Source organism: Cryptomeria japonica, chromosome 7 (genome assembly GCF_030272615.1).
Source record: "Cryptomeria japonica chromosome 7, Sugi_1.0, whole genome shotgun sequence".
In the NCBI taxonomy this organism is placed as follows: Eukaryota; Viridiplantae; Streptophyta; class Pinopsida; order Cupressales; family Cupressaceae; genus Cryptomeria; species Cryptomeria japonica.
Genome location: NC_081411.1, coordinates 72,713,230 through 72,730,046, shown reverse-complemented (window position 1 = coordinate 72,730,046; position 16,817 = coordinate 72,713,230). Strand labels below are relative to the sequence as shown.

Genomic DNA, 16,817 nt, shown 5'->3' with positions numbered 1-16,817 from the left:
CATAGTGCTAGATTCAATTGAACGTGCCAATCATGACCGACATCATTAACTATCTTCTTTAGGATCCGCAATATGTTTTTATTCGATGCTTTGGCCTGACCATTGCCTTGTGGGTAATAGGGAGTGGAAAAGCGGTGTTGGATATGAAATTTCTCACAAAGTTCGCGGACATCCTGATTTTTGAAAGGAAGACCGTTATCTGTGATGATGGACATGGGCACACCATACCGGCAGATGATGTAGTTGAGGATGAATGAGGCGATCTACTTGCCGGTGACTTGGGTAAGTGGAACAGCTTCGATCCACTTTGTGAAATATTCAGTGGCGGTAATAATGAATTTATGGCCGTTGGATGAAGATGGATGAATCTTACCCACAAGGTCAAAACCCCATTGACCTAAAGGCCATAGTGTCATGATTGGTTGTAGTTCCTGGGCTGGTGCATGTATCAGGTCACCATGAACTTGACATTTCTTGCATTTTCTGACAAAGTAGTAGGAATCCTTTTCCATAGATGGCCAATAGTATCCATTGCGCAGGAGTTTCTTGGCTAGTGACGAACCACTCAGGTGAGTCCCGCAAATTCCCTCATGGACTTCTTCCAAAGCCTTTGTTATCTCACCTTGTTCCAGACATCGAAGGAGAGTACCATCAAGACCACATTGGTATAGGGTTCCGGCAATAATGTTATATCGAGCAGTTTGGCGAATGAAGGTTTTACGTTGGTTATTTGATTGGTTGGGAGGAAGGGTGTGATCATGGAGATAGGTGTAGAATTCACCATACCATGGGGATTTAGAACTGACAAGGCAACATGTCATTTTGGATTTGGGGATATCATAAGCGGGAATCCAAAGCTATTCGACCAAGAACTCGTAGCGTGTTGAATTCTGTGGAAGATCTAGTAGAGATGCGATGGTAGCCATGGCGTCAGCAGCTCGATTCTGATCTCTTAGTATCTGCTCAAAAGTGATAGTAGTAAATGATGTCTTTAGAGTGTCCACTATTTGCTTGTATGGCATGAGTTTGTCATCCTTGGTCTGATATTCATCGGTTGCTTGTCGAATTACCAGTTGGGAGTTGCCATATACTTGGAGTTCTTGTAACTTCCATTGTATGGCTAGCCTGAGTCCTGTGATCACCTATGAGAGGTGCATCAGCCAACTGATCTGCAATAACTTGCCCTTTGATAGCTTTACGGTCTACATACTCAATGTCAAATTCACTTACAATCATCACCCATTTGGCCAAGCGACCTGTCAATGCTACTTTGCTGAGTAAATACTTGAGTGGATCAATATTTGCAATGAGTTGTACTTTGTGTGTTAATAGATAGTGCCTCAGTTTAGTGGCTGCTAAGATTACTGCTAGGCAAGTTCGCTCAATAGGTGTGTAATTGAGTTCATAGCCCACCAGTGTGTGAGAGATGTAGTAAATAGCACACTCTTTTCCTTTCGCATTATGTTGTGCCAGTAGTACACCCAATGTTGTACTTGTTGCTGAGATATAGAGTAACAATGGTCTACTTGGATCTAGTGGCATCAGCAATGGCGAATTCATGAGATAGTCTTTAAGCATCTGAAATGCTTGCTGGCATCGGGCATCCCACTAAAAGCGGATGTTCTTGTGTAGTAGGTGTGTAAATGGGTGACACTTATCAGCCAATTGTGCAATGAATCTTTGGATGGATTGAAGTCGTCCTTGTAATGTCCTTAGCTAACTGATATTCTTTGGAGGTGGCATGTCCATGATTACCTTAACCTTTGTTGGATCGACCTCAATGCCTTTGCTTGAGATAATGTATCCTAGAAGTTTCCCGAAGGTTACTCCAAAGACACATTTCTTTGGATTGAGTCAAACATGGTATTGTTCCAGTCTATAAAAGATTTTATCTAAGATGTGGAGATGCCCTTCTCTGGTGAGTGATTTTGCTAGTAAGTCATCAACATAATCTTCCATCATAGTATGCATCATGTCGTGGAAGATGGTGGTCATTTCTCTTTGATAGGTTGCTCCTACATTCTTGAGACCGAAAGGCATTACATTCTAGCAATATGTGCCCCATGGACATGTGAAGGCTGTCTTATGTTGATCTTCTAGTGCGATCTTTATTTGATTGTATCCTGAAAAGCCATCCATGAGTGAAAGCATGGCATGTCCCACTGTCAGATCCACTATGATGTCGATATTTGGTAGGGGGAAGTCATCCTTAGGACATGCCTTATTCAGATCTCTGAAGTCAGTACAAATGCAGATGCCCCCTTTTGGTTTGCCGATAGGCACAATGTTGGAGATCCATTCTGCATAATCAATTGGTCTAATGAATCCAACATCTAGGAGTTTCTTGAGTTCTATTTTGACTAGCACTGCAATCTGAGGATGCATCTTACGAAGTTTTTGCTTGACAAGTTTTGCTCCTTCTGCTATGGTAAGTTGATGCATGACTAAATCAGGATCAAGTCCAGGCATGTTTGCATATGACCATGCAAAGTTGATCTGACACTTCTGGAAGAACTCTATAAACTTAGGCTATTCTTCTAGAGTGAGAAGAGATGCTAGATGTATGAGATGAGGATTTTCAGGAGTCCCCACATTGTATTCTTTGGTTTCCTCAATGAGAATCGTTGATCATTCCAGTTGTGTACTATCAGGGAGAATGTCAAACCTTTCATCCTCAGGCACCTCAGAGAGGTTTTCACCATTGGATACGCTCTTTCTTTTTACTTTTGTTGGATCAAACAGTGCCACAGTGTGGTTTTCACTAGAAGATCCATGTTTTATTGTTATATTTTTGCAGCTGAAAGGTTTGGCATCCGCCTTGAAGTATGCTACGCTATTAAGTTCAATGGCAAATCCAGCTTTGTGATCCCCACTTGGTAGGTTATCCCTTAATTCCAAAAAGTCAATGATGGCCTCATCGTTTTGGAAGAAGTCAAGACATGGGGGATTTGGTTGGTTCCATTCGATAAGTTCAGGGTGGATAATGGGCATTACTTCATCGATTAGGTTAAGTGCGTTAGATGTATCAGTGAGGGTTAAGACATTATGGTGAAGGTCGTTGATGGTACTCTCCTTGTCAAAATCAGGTTTAGGATGAGACGTAGGGTTTGTGGAAGATGTTTCTAGTTCAGGAACCCAAGTGGTCTTTATCTGTGCTTCTCCATAAACAGGGATGTCTTTGCGTGGTGGAGGCGGTGATGTGTCTTCCTCATCTGAAGTGTTAAGTTGTATAGAATCAAATTCCCACTCATGTGAGTCGGTCTTTGAGTCACTTTCCATCATCCTATTACTATACCATGCTGGGATGTCTTTTGAGTTAAATATTGCAGGTGTGATTGGTTTATGTACCTTTGTAGTGATCGGTACTGCAGGAAGATTGATGGGGATAAAAGGATATGGTACCGGGAGTATCGGTAACATTGACTCAGTTGCTTATGCAGGAACTGTTGGTGCTATAGATGTTGCTACGGGTTCTGATACAGTTGCTGCTGCTAATGGTGCTGCTAATGGGATTACGGGTTCGATTGGTGGGATGATTGGCATTGGTGATAGTTGTGTTGGGATTCTGAGCCTCGGTGGGGCAGTTGTGATGGTGTTTGATGTTGCTTTGATAATGAAAGGTGTCCTTTTTTCCATAGGTGGACAAAATGGTTTGTGGGGTTTTCCTTTGAATTTGAGTTTAGGAAATATCTCTTTTTCAAAGCCTAGGCCTGTATTACCTTTGGGCTTTAATTTCGGCAGCAGAGGTTCATGTCATCCTTGTTTGCAATATCCCAAAGCACTCTGACCATCATACCCCATTCTTTGCATAATGAGGAGGCCTTTGCCATACTGATCCGTAGGAAGTCTAACTTGCGGTATATCAGTGGTGATGGGATCTTTATAGATCCATTCCGCTAAGTCCTCATCTTGGGTTTCTTCTTCTTGACTTTTTCCAAGGATGAAAGGCATCAAAGCACATGTGGGCATGATTAGTGGCTGTTGTAGTAACTGTTGTGGTTTACCATGTGTTCTAGGAGAAGTGGGCATTTGTCCCACACAAAAGAGTTGACTCAAGTTGTATTCCCCAGGACCTTCCTCTGCTATTTTCATTTTAAGCTTTTCTTGCTTTTGTATAGTGGTGTTCGAACTGGCAAGAGAGGCGGGACTCATATATGATGTGGAGGAAATGGCTTCTCTATTATTAGGAACGATAATCTTTGGTTGATGGCTGATATTATGGCAATACGCGATTTGCATCGCCTAGGATTGTGATCTCTACACCGTTATGTGGGAACTTGATACATTGATGATAGGTAGATGGAACGGCTTGCATGGCATGTATCTAGGGTCTCCCTAATAGTAGATTGTATGGTAGAGGAAGGTCCAGAACCTGACAGATGATGTGTTTTACCATGGGGCCCACTTGGATTGGTAGTACTACAGCTCCTTTGGATGAACGCTTTGCATCATCATAGGCTTTGATTGTGATCTTCTTACGAAGATCCACTAATTCTACCACATATCCAAACTATAGTGTAAAAATATTCAGGCCTGCTCCATTATCGATCAAGACTCACTTGATCCTGTGTTGGTTGATGAAGCCTTTAATGTGTAGCGAAGCGTTATGAGGTTGCTGGAAGGAAGAGTTGTCACTTTCGGAAAAAATGAGACAAGGTGATGACTTTAGATTTCCAACCATGGCTTGAAATTGGTCTGTATTTAGGTTTGCAGGGACTGACGCCTCTTGGAGTGCTTGATCCAAGATAGTTTTATGAGATGGTGATAGGCGCAATATCTCTAAAATGGATATAAGCACAAGGGTTCTGTCTAAATGTTCCACAAGATTGTACTGCTTTGGGATGGAGGTGGTGCCTTGTGGAGCTGCCTTTATGGTAACTTTGCCGTGACGTCTAACAACAATGCAATTTGAGTTGGGATTTTTGAAGGTTATAGTTGCAACTTGTTCACTGGCATCATACAGGTGATTTATAGTGTAATTATACGTAGCCTGCGTATAATCTGTGGTATCAGTGCCTCACCTAGAAGTGGAAGGACCCCTTTGATCTTGTGATGCAAGTGGATATTTGAACATCAGATGATCATTATTGGTTGTTTTTGGGTCATTTCCTTCAATTTCAATTTCTCCTCAGTCAATAAGATCCTGAATAAGATCTTTTAATTGGTGACAATTACTTGTCTTGTGTCCTCTTCCTTGATGGAATTCACAGTGTTCAGAATCTCTCCACCATGCCGGTTTGACCTGAGGCTCATAGTTTGATAGTTTAGGTAGAGTGACCAAATTTTGAGAAATGAGTTGTCGCAATACTGTTTCAATGGGTTCCCCTAAGGGAGTGTATGTTCGTTTTTGTTTTTGCTGACGAGGTCTAGGTTCATCATGAGATGTGATGCGACCTTGATTGGAAGGAACATTTCTATTATTCTGAGGTGGAGGATTTTGTCCTGCAAACTGAACCATAGGTTGTACATTTTGGATAGTCCGGGCATCCACAACCCCATCGTTGAGGATATTCTTGTTTTTATTCCAGAAGCTTGGTTTATCGCTATTGAAGCGCGGGCGAGGACCATCTTTTGGTTCATTAAAGATTTTGATGAGTCCTTTCTTGATAAGTGCCCTTTCACATTTCAAACCCTTGGTGATCATATCATTAAAAGAGTTTGTGTCTTTGACATCCAGGTGAAATTCCATTTCTTCGTTTAAGTTGGAAATGAATATTTCCACTAGTTCTCATTCAGGAAACTGAAGAGAACGTCTGCTAGACATTTGATGCCATCGTTGCAGGAATACTGAGAATAGTTCACCTGGTTTTTGTTTAGTGTTGCACAGATCAGCCATGGTGATGTCGCGTTCAATGTTATGAGAGTAATGAGCTAGGAACTTCTGGATGAGTTCCTCAAATGTTCTAATGCCACCTAGTAGTCGGGAAAACCATGATGTGGTTGTTCCTCCCAAGCTTTGGGGAAAAAGGCACATTAGGTATGTGTCTTCATATGCCACTTCGAGACAAGCGGAATGAAATTCTCTGACATGATCACGGGGATCTCCCTTTCCTCTATATTTTTTCAAATTTGGGTGTTTCGAATCCTCGGGGAAAGGGTGGCATATAAATATTCTGATCAAAAGGATAAGGACAGATGTCATTGAGTGAGAATTGGTTGGTCTTGACACCACTATGAAGTTGTTGGGCGAGATTCTTGACTTGTTGCCGCAACATCTCCATTTCGTTTGGAGGAGGAGGTGGTGGGTTACCTCGAGGAATGTTATATCTGATGGGATCTCTACCTCTTTCCTCTTCATGGTGACTTTGTCTTTCTGATGCTTGTCTTAATTGGGCAAGATCAGAGTCAGAGGGGACTTTTTCTCCTTCTTGAGTGAGTTTTAAGAAGTGAGCATCCGCATTGCTCCTGAGTATTTCGTCAAACAGTCTGTTAAAGAGAGGGTTATGCTGAGCCCTTTCTATTGTTGCAAGAGTAGGAGTACTTGGGTTTTCATCATTCGCATTTCCTCCAAGTTCTTCTTAAAATTAAATGAGATTTTCCTCTTCTTCTTCTTCCATTTCTATTTCTCGTTGCCTTGACCGTGATCGGGTTTGAGCCATTTTGCTTACAAGCTTTTGTTGAAGGTGAGTGAAGATGATGATGAGTTTTTGATGAAATGAGAGATTGATGGTTGGTGAATTGTGTTGCATGTGGATCTCTAGCACTTTTAAGGTGGATGTAACCAAAATTCCTTCTTTGAATTGCTTGTTTGTTTTTGATAAGATTTGATGTGATGAGGTGAAGAGAAATCTGAGATGTGTTACAGATTGAACTACCTAGTAATGAGAGGATTCACTCATGAACTAGTTTTAACCTGCGTAGATGTGTCTCTAAGGATGAGCTTATCCTCAATGTAGAAACAATCTAAAAAGTGATGTGATATTTTTGATTTCAAGGAATATCTAAAAAGAGAACTTGGAGCAAGAACCTCTTAATGTTTTGAGAGTTGGAATAGATTGATGATGAAATGATGATGTATGAGTAAGATAATGGATGAAATTTTTTCAACTTCAATAAAAACTTTGTGTCACAAATGGGACAAACTCTACCTCTTCTCTTTCGGGTGTTGATGGTATTTCTCGAGCTGTGTTGTATGTGATACAGACGTTTGGGAAAAAGTTGGGATTAATCTTACCTCCTTGGTTTTTGTGATAGCTTAGAGCTCTATATTGCATAAAAGCTCTATGGTTCAATGATTCTGAATCAAATTCATTTGTTTTGCCTTGAAGGTAGAGGCGCATGTGACGCAGAAAAACTCTATGAGAGACAAAGATTTGCCTATTTATATAGAAGAATTTCCTCCTTTTGATCAAAGCCTTTGGGCTTAATGGTCTTCTTTTCAAGTTGATATTCTGATGACGCTTCTTCTTTCGCAAGATGTGAAGAATGGTCATACAGTTTTGATACTTTTGTTGTTTTGCTCTTTGTTTTTGATGTGTTTGGTTGGATGAATACTTTGTTTTTGGAAGTGATTTTCCGATTTGATGTTTCTTTGACAAGAAAACAAAGCAAGCACACAAACACAAGAATGTTGCCTAAAAGGCACAAATGAGTATGGGTCTAGATCAACCCAATCCCTGGACTTTTATATGACCCTTCCTTTAGATGTATTTTAAGGTGTATTTCCAAAGCCTGAAGTCAGCTCAATTTGTACTTGGTCTTTGACTAAAACGAACACACTTCAAACACTTTTTATCCCTAAGGTCAAATGGCCAGTTGTGATAAATTTAGCCCACATCTTGATATTTCTTCGACTTTGGTACTACATACCTTATGAATCCCATCGTGGCAGGTAAGGATGTGATATACTAAGTCTTGCACAAGCATAACAAATAGATGATCCCTATGATGGGGGAGTCACCACTTTTATCAAGCCACAAGTGACTTTTCAAAAAGCTATGTTTCTACTCAAGGAAATAAGTATGGTGAGTATCTTAGGAGCAAAACCATCTATGCTCTTGCACTAAATTATATCGCAAATATCCTCAATCAATAGAACGGGTGGGCTACTACTTAAAGGTGTTTAGTCATGTTTGATGTTTTTGGACATAAGTTCATTCTGCAGTGACTCACTTAAGAGCCTTGTAACTGGTGGTGGGGCCCATTTATCCTTTCGGCCAGTTACACTGTAGGAACAACTATACCCAAGGCTACAGCTTTCGCTCTCACCTGATTTCTATAGCGGCTCGAAGGATTTACCGCTCGAGGTCGTTCCCAAGAGTATCGATCCCTTGGCAGACCTCTCTTAAAAAGATAAAATTTGAGTGTTACTAACACTTTTCTCTTGCAACTAGGACCACGAAAGCCAAGGGAGAGGATAGTGTGTGTTAGAGGTAGGACCACTCGACCGACTTTTTGCACAAGCATGCCAAACACGAAAAACACTTGTTCTTTTTAATCCACCATTGCAATGTGATCTAACTATTTTGGAGATGTTGCTCCAACAATCATGATGTTTTTTTTAACTTCAAAGGCAATATGTTGTAATCTAGAAATGGGAAGTCATGGTCAACTTAACAAAAAGCACGTTTTGCTTGAACTTGTTTTTGAGCTTCAAGAAAAAATGGCTTGTTCTTTTTAGATTGCCGAAAACAAAGTGTTGATTTGTAAATTTCTTTAAGTTGATGCAAGAAAATAAATTTTGTTTTGTTAATTTTAAGCACCAAAACAAAGTTTGTTTCCTAACTTGCAAAAATAAAGTTGTTTTGTTCAGTTTTTAATGCACCAAAAGACGAGTGACCCTAACTAGAAAGTAATGAAATTTTGTTTGTTCAAGTTTTAAAAGCACCAAAAGACAAGTTTGTGATTTTTTTTATTTTTTATTTTTTATTTTTTATATGGTGAGTTTTAAACCTGCACAAACAACAAATTGTTAGTAAAATCTATGTCCAAGGGGGGCTTCAACAAGCCTAAATTTTTTTATTTTTTTGGTTACAAGGTGATTTTTATGACATTCTATTACAATAGCACTAGTCTGTGTTTGAATAGAAGCGCTATTTAACGCAAAAGCGCTAAAAAAGGGTTAATAGCGCCAAAACAACGTCAAAAGCACCAAAACGGTTCCAAAAGTGCTGAACTTGAGACAATAGCGCTATTATAAGAACAATAGCACTAAAAGCATAAGTGTCGATAGTGCTAGAACGAGTTCAATAGCGCCAAAGCCCAACCTATGTGACACTTTCAACATTCAGACATGTTAGTTGCGTGTTCGATTCACGTCAGGCTCACCAAATGATGCCCTGCAAAATGGACAAGGTTAGTCTAAGAGAAACAACACAAAACACATGAGAAACTGTTAGTGTTATTCAATCAAAAACTAATTTAACAGGCATATCAAGAGAGACACTAAAATCATGCTAATATATCTAATTAATGAAAAAAAGGTAATGAGGCATCTCCAAATGCCTCTTAGCATGTTCTTAGCTCCTTCTCCCTTGTTCCTCTCCTCTCCAAGTTCCAAAATAGTGTAGCTCTCAGCAGCTTTTTGCACTATGGATGCTTATGGAGGATTGAGATTGAAATATTGCTCTAAATGTAAATAAAGAAGCTAATATTAAGCTATTGATATTAAAATGATTGATTTCATCCAAAATGACAAGATATTAGTTAATTAAGCTAAAATGCTCTCTTAAAATGCCTATAGCTTAAATGCATACAAGTTTTCAGGATCTGGATTATGAAGAAATGGGCTCTATTTATAGGAAAAATGGAGCAATGGATGGTTGAGATTAAGTAATCTCAACAAGGGTCAGGATTGAATGGTTTCAAATCCATGTGAGGGCTTTCAACCCAATCCCAGGATGACAAGTGTCAATGTGAGATAGGTTGAGAGGAGAGGGAATAAGCATTAAATGCTTGACATGACTTTGGAAGTTAAAGTCAAGGTTAGTTGAATGAATAAACTCTTTATTCAAAGAATAAAGCTTTTATCCAATGGATAAACTCTTGTGCAAATGTGAAATGGATAAATATGGTCAAAACAATAAATGTTTGGGGGGACAAGTTTGAAATAACCATAAATGGTTATGTAAGAGCCATAAATGGTCATGTAAGAGCCATTAGTGGTCTTGGAAGACTTTGGGGGTTAATTTGTTGAACACACAAAGCATTAAATGCTTTTAAAAGACTTTGGAGTCTTTGAAAAGTGACTCCATTTTGCTTAGGAATGTGACAATAATTAGGGGATGGATTAGGCTAATTAGGAAGGGGTTAGAAGAATCTAGAAGGGGATTAGATTTTTGCAAGTGGATTTGGTGGGTGAGGGAAAATAGGATTTTATTAAAATAAAAATTTATTTATTTCAATAAATGTGTGCAAGTTGCATTTGTAGGAAAATGCAAGTGGGGTGGGGATAATGATTTAAATAAATGTTTTATTTAATTTATTCAAAAGAGGAAAAGGGGATTTTATTAAATAAATAGATTTTATTTATTTAATTGATTTAAATTTGATTTAATGAATTAATTAAAATAAATTGAATAATTTATTTAATTAATAGAAGAATGTTTGGGGATGAATTAATTAAATATTAATTTAATTAATTGATGGCTAGTGGATTTTTAATCAAATAAATAGTGTTTATTTATTTAATTAAGTTGGACAGATTTGTGTGACTACATCTTCAATAACTCATCTAATTGTGCTGAACTAATCTTGAATTTTTCTTTATACTCACTTGCAATAGTCAGATCATCTCTCAGAATTATCATTTGTCTCTCAAGCTCTTGTTCATTACCCTGGGATTGTACTAAATCAGTTCTCAACATATCATTCTCCTAACTCAGCTTCTGACACTATTCCTTAAGTGAATCTTTATCATCATCATTCTTATTTGGTAAAAGTTCCTTCCTCCTAGCTTGAACAAATGATGACCTCTCCTGTAGGAAAAGAATGAATTCCTTCATAGAATTCAGTTCATCTTGTAGCTTTAATTTCTTCATCCTTTTAGCATCATAATCTTTAAGTGCCACCTCAAGTTGCTTCTCCAAACTGATATCCATGGATTCCGGATTCAGGATCTTCCTCAAGTTGTTAAACTTCCTATGATGCGCAAAGCTTTGATACCAATTCTTGGAATCCAAGAACATTGAGAGGGGTGGTGAATCAGTGTTCTACCATAATGATCAATTTTAACCTTATTAAAAAATGCATACACCAACTGGTATACCGATACATATAGATTGAAAGAAGTAAAGAAACCAATAAGCCAATCACATAAATGAATACCATAGCACATAGAGTAATACATGGAAAACCTCAAAGAGGGAAAACCTCAATGGGATTTGTGACCCACAATATCAATCCACTGGCCATGTGAAGAGATATTACAAAATATAGGGGCCTGCACATGCAGGAAGGCTTACAATCTAGAACACATTGCTCAATCACAAAAGGAGCCTCATTGACTACATACAAATCCAGACTCCAATCCAGAGAAATGATTGAACTACAAAGCTAGTATCTTCTATGCCTGAATACAATTCCAGTTAAGCTTTGTTTGTTATAGTCTGAAACCCTAAACGCTTTACCAAAATACCCCTTACATAAATATCCTCACATACACGATCTCTCTCATATGTTTCGCATCTCCTTCACTATTTCCTTCCTAATACATATTCACATGATATCCTATATATCAAAATGATCTAATCAACTGACCTATATACCTTTTACAATTTATCATGCCTTATGTTGTCTTACAAAGATATATACATTATCAATATACATGTCAGGTAGATAACATAAATTCATGAATATCAAAAACAATTGTCGAAGCCAGATCCAAAAGATGTCGGCCTCCAATACCAATAACCTGATTCTAAACCATGTCGGCCTATATTGTTAGTAACCAAACAATTCCTTTCAACCTGCTGGTGTCGGTGTCGGTGACGTGTCTGTGAAGTGCTTGTCGGTACACAACTAACCCAAAATATGAAGCTTGAATAGATTACCATATTGCCATCAATGATAACATAGTGAAACCAACAAATTGAGTGTCAATTGCCAACACAGGAAAGATAGGAAAAGGGTTTGGGATTTGGGATTTTCCTTCAGGTCAAACCCAAGTTTTAGAATTAACCAAATGATGAAAGAAAGTACTTGGAAGTAAATATAAATAAAATACTGAAATGTAATTCACCTCAAAAGAGGTTGTAGATAGAAATGTAGGTATATTTGCTTGTATGGAATTGAATGTTGAAAGGGATCTCCTCTTCAATGGTTGAATCCTTGACTTGAATGCAACACCTAGCCTCTAAGGGAGACTTGAGAATGCTCAATGTTGGAAACGAATGCTTGAATGCTTGAACTCATGCCCACTCTTCGCTTATTGAACTTCCAAATTTTTGCAAATGAGAGGACAAATGTGACTTATATATTTGTCAATTAGGGTTAATTGAATAATTTTTTGTCATAGGCCGACACGGGGAAAGTTTTCCCTCTTTAAGTGCAAAGACAAATGCAAAGATAGGAAAGAGGGGGCTCCAAAATAGGGTAGGGACACAGGAACCATGCCTCTGTCCTACCCTTATCTCAGGACAAGAAGCAGGCTCAGGTAGTGCAGAGGGCAGAAAAGGTTTAGTTTCCAGGGATGAGAAAGTCTTGAGTCTCTGATCAAGCTTGGGGATTCAAATCGCCAATGTGAAGACCCTAATGTGGTCACAAATTATAGGGTAAGTTAACATCTAATCATCCATAAGGAACTAATGCGTAATCAGCATTCACTAAATCACACATCAAACCATAGTCCACAATAGCATAATATCTTAATAAAATCATCACCATGTAGTGTATCTACAAAACCACTGAAAAATCAACCATCATCAAAATGAGTATCAAAAAAGTTTTATCAAGGAGGGGTACTACAAAATGACTTTTCTTGTACAATATAATTATAGAAGTTGATCATATAACCATAGAAGCTAATATTTATTTGCAATACAAACACTTATCTCACAAAAGATACCAAGCAAAGATTAGATGCTCAATAACAACCTTGAAATTATGTATTACAGTAGACCAAATTGATGGTGATACAATATTGGATATTTTCTTACAATGAATTAATGAACCCTTATAAAAGGATAAATGAAATCCTAGATGCAAAACCCTAAAGGCTACACTAAACTAGCATGTGACAAGTGTCGTAATCATATTGAATGAGATAACTTAATCTATTATTGGCCTAATTCAATAAAAAGAAAAAGCGCCTAAGTTTATCTTAAGTGAAATAATAGTTAACGAGCCTAATTAATTAAATAATTGGATAATTATCCTAATTAAACCAACATAAACCATTTTTGGAGAGAATCTGGGAAATTCTTTTTGAAAAAATAAATGATAACTTAAATTACTTTTGCAACATAGTCAAACCTTAAATTGGGGTTCTTTAAATAGATGCCTAATTTTTCTCCTTGAAAGAATCCATTGTAGCATACAAGTAGGGATTAGTTGACTTGTGCATCCTAAAGACTTGGAATCACTCCAAGAAAAGCTCTAATGATTTTTTTTGTTCTCCTAGATTCTTGCATGATAAGATGTTATCATAACTCCCTTACTGGCTATCACAACTCCTAAATTACTTCATAAATGAATAGTACAATTATATTCCCTCATTTCAACTACCACATGCATTATTATAGGAATTTTTTATGATGATTTTGAAAGGAATCAGGTCTCTTTGAGAATTTGGGGGTATATGGTTCTTCTTTGGTTAGGTTTTTAATGTATTCTTATTGACCTCTTTAGTAAACTTGTAAGTTTAGGACTATCATAATCCTAGTAGAGTTTGTGGTGATTATATCATTGTACTTCTAGATCACTTGATTAATCCATTTAGCTACCTCCCCTAATATTCCTTTCTTTGAAAAAAAATCTATCAACCTTTATTGAACATACAACAAGTACAATAACTTATCACAATGAATATATCATAGGCTATTGTTGTCTCGATATGAAATATATTTGATGATGATATTTTTATAAACATCTTTACAAATATATTGGCCTCTTATTTTATTTTCCACTTGAATAATATTATGATTGTCTAAACTTGTTGACATTCATTTTCATGCATGTATACCCTACCACAATCATCTATAAAATGTTCACTAGAAGGTTATGCAACACTATCACACATCTAATGTCTTTGTTAAACACTATTGGATGTTGAGTGGGGGGGTGAAGTAGCAAATAATAAAAGTTTGAACATATTAAAATATTTAAACCATAACCTCTATTTAGTAGATATGCAACAAGGTAGATAATTAAGATTGCAAAATCATCCACACAAGAGTACAAGGATTTTTACGTGGAAAACTCAGACTACGAGAAAGCATGGTGAGATTCAACTCAATATATATATATATATATATATATATATATATATATATATATATATATATATATATATATATATATATATATAAAGATATTTATAAAGCTTTCAAGCCATATGTTATCAATATCATTGCTTAGTACTTGTTGTCTAAGGCACACTGCCTCACAAAAAAGATACAAATGAAAGACTTGCACAAATGAAGAACACTTATTTAGGGAAATATACAAAATATTTGTCTAGATACAATAGAATTAAAAGATTGAACTATATAAAATATTGGCACCTATCAATATGTAGATAATAGTTCATTGATTAGAGCTCATCTAACTTATTTTGTATTGTTTTTCTTCAAATTCGTGTCATATATCTCTCTATATCAACTCCATATTACACTTACAATAACTCAATTGATATATATATATATATATATATATATATATATATATCAACTGATCAACAAAGTGCTAAATAGGGTCGGCCAAAAGAAGATGTAACATTTATATTTACCATTGGCCCAAAAATGATCCATAAACCTCATGTGAAACACACAAAGATGTTATATCAAATTATCACACCATATAAAATACCTCCAAAGAGATTTAATATACTCCATACACAACTACACTAAAAAATGCCATCTTAATGTACACACACTTTTAATGTCAACAAAAAATGAAGTAAGAGGACCACCACAAAAGAAGTTAAGATGATCTAAGAATATGATCCAATGACTCATGACATCCTTAAATTACTAGAAAGATGAGGAATGCAACACATTCCTTCACAACACATAGAACTGGCACAAACTATACACATACATCTAAACTTAACATAGATTGGACCGAACAAAATACACATATACTCCAAAAAATATTTCATAGTAACATTATTTGTCATCGAGTACTAATTGTAATCATCTGCATATCATTTGAAACATATATAAAAATTCTAATCTTATCCGAACCAAACTATATAAAACCAAACTTCATCTAGACCAAAGAGTTTACATCAATTAAAATCTAAATGGCATATTTAAAAAAATCTCCACCAATTTCATTAATGGCAACACCAATGCCAACACACAACCTTATGCAAACAAAAAAAATATCCAATCCAAAACTTCTTCGGGCCCTTTGACATCAAAGATAATACAAGAACTAGACAAGAGCGCTTACTCCCCATATGTACAATACTTCATCAATAGAGATGCTCCAAGAAAATATAATCATTAACAACTCGTTTACATATTCTGCAGGGTAGGGGAAATGATGTTCCTATGAACAATTTTTAGTTCTCACCAAGCAAAACTCCAATCAACTTTTGTAGAAATTATAATCTTTATCTGACTTTCTATTTTCTGAATACTGCACTCTATAATATCATAACATACCGAAACTGATACATGTGCGCTCAAGGATTGAGAATCCTTTAGAATTTTCACCATGCTTGAAAGGTGCATATCTACAATGTCCCTTAGCTAATAGAAATATTTCTTTACATTTTCCTTTTTTTCTACCAACTCATTCATCTATTTATATAACTGTTCGATTTCTAATCTCCCCTTTGCATCTACATCATTTCTTAAATCAATCACTTTAGATCCATCCAATATTTTGAATTCCAAGGCACCAATATCCTTTGTATCTTGTTGGTCAACTCAAGCAAAGAATGGCAGAACTGGTAAAGTTGAATTATATTGTCCACACTCTAGTCAAATATTGTAATCTTGTCCTTTACGTAGTTTTGCATCTCAGCACACTTATTCGCTAATCATTACATTTTTTAATCCATCAATTTATTTTTCACAACATTTTCTATCTTTGCTTCAAAACTTGAGGCTTGTCTCTTGAATAATTTCAATAGAATTGTTAATTTATCCTCATCACTCAAAGTCTCCTCACTCTTAATATATAGAAGTTTCTCATGTAGAAACTTTATCAAATCTTCAGTTCTCTAGACATGAAGCTTTTCCTTCTAGCTTTGAGGTGTAGACAATCATCCAATTGAAGCATCTGTCGAAGTGACAACATTATAGATAGATACAACCTTCCTTGTGATTTTGGGTTCTAGAGTACCTCAGATGTTATGCCAAGTTCAATAATCATTTTCAATTCTACCGACTTGGAAGTTCTCGGAATCTTTCCCTTTATTCTGACATGTTTCCTCATTTTCTTCTTCATCTAGATACTAAATCATTTCTATTTCTACTTATGTATTGCTTATGTCAACATATTCTTCTTCAACCATCTCTTTACTTGCATCTATGGGTATTTCCATGCAATCTTATGCAAATTAATTTGTATCATCCTGATCCTCAAGTACATTCTCCTGACCAATACAAAGTTGTGTCACACTTTTATAAAGGAAATGGTCAATGTTGATTCAACTTTTTAAATTGAATCAATAGAAAGTGAAATATATATTGATAACATAAAACTTT

The 16,817-nt window shown here is 36.5% G+C and overlaps 1 protein-coding gene across 1 annotated transcript in view; it reads left to right on the top strand.

The window, feature by feature from the left end:
• Window positions 1-3,379: 3,379 nt before the first annotated feature.
• Window positions 3,380-16,817, top strand: part of LOC131045715 (cold-responsive protein kinase 1-like) — a 38,132-nt gene continuing 24,694 nt past the window's right edge. The window contains exon 1 of the mRNA XM_059208235.1: window positions 3,380-3,518. Within this exon, the coding sequence (XP_059064218.1) occupies window positions 3,380-3,518 (139 nt within the window). The remainder of the gene's footprint in view (window positions 3,519-16,817) is intronic.